General features: G+C 47.7%; 1 protein-coding gene across 2 annotated transcripts in view; it reads right to left on the bottom strand.

Moving 5' to 3' along the window:
• SAMHD1 (SAM and HD domain containing deoxynucleoside triphosphate triphosphohydrolase 1) overlaps positions 1-3,233 on the bottom strand; it is a 51,999-nt gene extending 48,766 nt beyond the window's left edge. The window contains exon 1 of one of the 2 annotated variants that reach the window (XM_023724828.1): positions 2,922-3,233. In XM_023724828.1, the coding sequence (XP_023580596.1) occupies positions 2,922-3,129 (208 nt within the window). In that variant the 5' untranslated portion in view covers positions 3,130-3,233. The remainder of the gene's footprint in view (positions 1-2,921) is intronic. The other variant, XM_004370368.2, reaches the window with a different exon arrangement.
• Positions 3,234-3,587: the final 354 nt, after the last annotated feature.

Here is a 3,587-nt window from a genome sequence, read left to right as displayed (position 1 = left end):
CCACATAAACCAGAGACTTCATCAGCCTGAAACCAGAAGAACTAGATGGTGCCCGGCTACCACCAATGACCACCCTGACAGGGAACACAACAGAGAATCCCAGATGGAGCAGGAGAAAACTTGGGTACAGAACTCAAATTCTAGTAAGAAGACCAGACTTAACGGTCTGACTGAGACTGGAGGAACCCCGGAAGGCATGGCCCCTGGACTCTCTATCAGCCCAGAACTAAAACAATTTCCGAGGCCAACTCTTCAGACAGGGACTGGACTGGACTGTGGGACATAAAGTGATACTTGTGAGGAGTGTGCCTCTTAGCTCAAGTAGATACAAGAGACTAAACAGGCAGCTTCTGTCTGGAGGTGAGATGGGAAGGCAGAGAGGGTTAGGAGCTGGCTGAACTGACATGGGGAATCGGGTGGAAAGGAGGAGTGTGCTGTCACAGTATGGGGAGAGCAATTAGGGTCAGAACAATGTATGTATAAATTTTTGTATGGGGAAAAAAAAAAAAAAAGAAATCCAGAAGCATTGTATTGGGCAAATCTGCTGCAAAAGACCTCTTTGAAGTGTTAAAAAGCAAAGATGTCCCCTTGAAGACTAAGGTGCTCCTGACCCAAGCCATGGTGTTTTCAATTGCCTTATATACATGTGAAAGCTGGATGATGAATAAGGAAGATAGAAGTACAACTGATGCCTTTGAATTTTGATGTTGGGGAAGAATACAGAATATACCATGGACTACCAAAATAATAAACAAATCTGTCTTGGAAGAAGTAAAACTAAGAATCCTCCTTAGAAGCAAGGATGGCAAGACTATGTCTCATATACTTTGTACATGTTATCAGGAGGGATCAGTCCCTGGAGAAGGACATTATGTTTAACCTTTAGCCCACCAGGGCTCCTTCAATAAATGTTAGCCATCACTATTATATATTATTATTATTATCATTTGTAGCTATTTAGACTATTTCTAATTTTTTGGTACTGATAACCTATGGTTCCAAGAATTACTTGAATACATTACTTTGGATACCTGTTCTATTATATCTGTAAATTCCTATAAGTGAAATTCTTGTAAGTCAAAAGGTATCAACAACAACAACAAAAAGGTATGGCCAAACTGTTCATTAGTATGGTTGAGCTGAATGAGATTACCATAAAATTTATTGGACTTTTCCCCTGCTATCAATCTTTTTAGTCTTTTCCAATCTAAAGCAAAAATTGGTATTTCTTTGCTTGCTGTTGAGAGTAAACATCTTTTCCTGTGTTTACTAGCTGGTTGTCAACAGTCTGTTGTTTTGCTCATTTGTCTTTTCTTTTTTTTCCCTCTAGCTCTTATATGATTTTGTAACTTTGGTTATGTTCTCTAGTGGTTTTTGATGAGCACATTTATTCAGGTATAACTGGCATGAGTTCTGAAGTCTGAAGACCTAGGCTTAAAATCCAGGTGCTTTTTCCTAGCTGTGTGACTTTTGGCAAGTTACTTAATATCTTTGGACCTCAAATACCTCATCTATAAAAAATGTGATTTATAGTGTTAAAATCTCAGGGATCTTGTGAGATTATACTCCACAATGAAGACATGGAACCAGCACCTTGTGCTTGGATTTTACCCGTTGAAAGTATATAGTGTCTTTTGCTGCACTAGACTGACCATAGATCAGTCTGGAGGCTGTTGAATTAATCTACAGAGCACCACTGAAACAGATTCAACAACATTGCCAGTCACATTCTGGAGACAGAAAATTTAAAGCTATTCCTCCCCACTGCTTCCATCCCTGCCTTGGAGGAAAACAAAACAAAAGGAGGAAGGAAAAAAAGAGAACTGCAATTTCCCATACCATTCCAGCTATCTTTAGGTCTTGAAACACTAAAGTTCCTCTCACCCAACCTCAGCAAACAGAGCTCCACCCAATCACTGAAAAGTTAATTTGCAAATCATAACCACCAAAGAACCACCTTCCTATTGAGCACCTCAGAGGATAAGGCGGGGGCTAAGTTTCACACCCCAGCACAGAAAGCTGAGTAGATTTCAAGTGGATGGATGCTGAACAGGAGCCAGTCAGTAAAGGCGCTTAAATAGGCTGCTTCAGAAATCTCCGTGCGAGCAAGGACTAAGTTCACACCGCCCCCATGTGATTGTGGCCAAGTTGTGGGCTGCTGGGGTTCAGCGGTGAGCTGTACAACACCAGTGTTCAGAAGGAGCAAGGGAAACTGCATTTAGAAGAGCAAAACATTACCAAACTCTGCTGACCCAGTCAACAAACATTGCTTGAGCCCTACTGGGATGCTAGGTTAATTCAGAGATTAACAAAACAAGTTCCCTCCCGTTTGGGAGAACCCAGAGTTAAATGCGGGGAAAGAGAAACTTAAAAAAGCTTCAGAACATACTCTAATGTGGCAAGCGTGCGAGGAGCTGCGGTAACAGAGCCTGAATGACAGCAACCCTCCGACCATGTTCTCTCACTAAAAAAAGGACCTGGCGCTGGGGTAGAAAGTTCTTGAAGAAACCCATCAAAGTGAGACCAAAATCTACCATTGACCCTCCAGGCTCAAAATCCCTACGTGTCCCCAACCTCAAGTCGCCCCCTTTTCTCCTGGGCGCATTCTGCATAAGGTCCCCCACTTCTGAGTACCTCCCGGGGGGAGTCTCCCTTCCCATGCTCAGGTTGCCTCCTCCTGAAGGCTCTCTGCCTCAAGACTCTATTCTCCACCTTATGTCGTCCCTCCTGGGGCGCCCCCGCCTGCCTCAGGTCTCCCCCTCTGTTTGCCTCCCCAGTCCAGTCTCCCTTCTCCGCTTTAGGTCGCCCTCTTTGAGGCCCCTTGCCCCCAACCTCAGGGCGCCCTCTGCTCAACCCCAGCTGATCCCCGCCTCGCCTCGCCTCGCCGTCCCTCCGCCCTCCAGCCCTTTTATCCCCGCTACCTCGGAAACGTGTCTGCAGCAGGGGGTCACTGATGCCACTGCGCCTTAGAAAGGCGCACACCTGCTCAGGGCACCAGGTCTTGTGGTCGGGGTGGAGTTCGTGGCCCGGGGATTTCTCTGCCGCTGCAGTGTGGGCGCTTGGCGGGGTTCTTGGGCTGCCATCGCGTCGGGGCCGCTTGAACGGCTGCTCGGAGTCAGCGTTCTGCATGGCTACACCGGCCAGCGCAGCCCAGTCAAGAACCGCGGCGCCGGACCGCGCGCAGACGCACTGAATGCCCCACCCTAGAGGCGAGTCAGCTCGACATTGCCGGCCAACTGGCCTGCTGCGCAGGCGCACTGACAACTCAGCCCTTGGGGCAATGAAGTCCAGCAACTGCAGACAAATGGCCACCTGCTCAGGCGCAATGTCAATCTAGTCGTTCTCGATTCGACCGAGGAGCTTACGTTTAGGGGCGGGGCTAGAAGTGTATCTAAGCCGGTGTTCTGGTCGGTGCTAATGGCAGGGGCGGGGAAAGGGCGTCCTGTGGTGGGCGTCTGGCCACACTCCGGAATGGCGGCTCTTCTGGCGAACTGAAGGTAGCCCTTCTCCAAATGGCTATCCCAGGCCACCGCTTGGCTGGATTTCAGATGCCCCCATAAATCAGAACTGACTCCACGGCAACTGTT

This window comes from Trichechus manatus, unplaced genomic scaffold (assembly GCF_000243295.1).
Source record: "Trichechus manatus latirostris isolate Lorelei unplaced genomic scaffold, TriManLat1.0 scaffold00008, whole genome shotgun sequence".
Taxonomy (NCBI): Eukaryota; Metazoa; Chordata; class Mammalia; order Sirenia; family Trichechidae; genus Trichechus; species Trichechus manatus.
The sequence above is the reverse complement of the archived record's forward strand: the minus strand, read 5'-3'. Positions and strand labels throughout refer to the sequence as shown.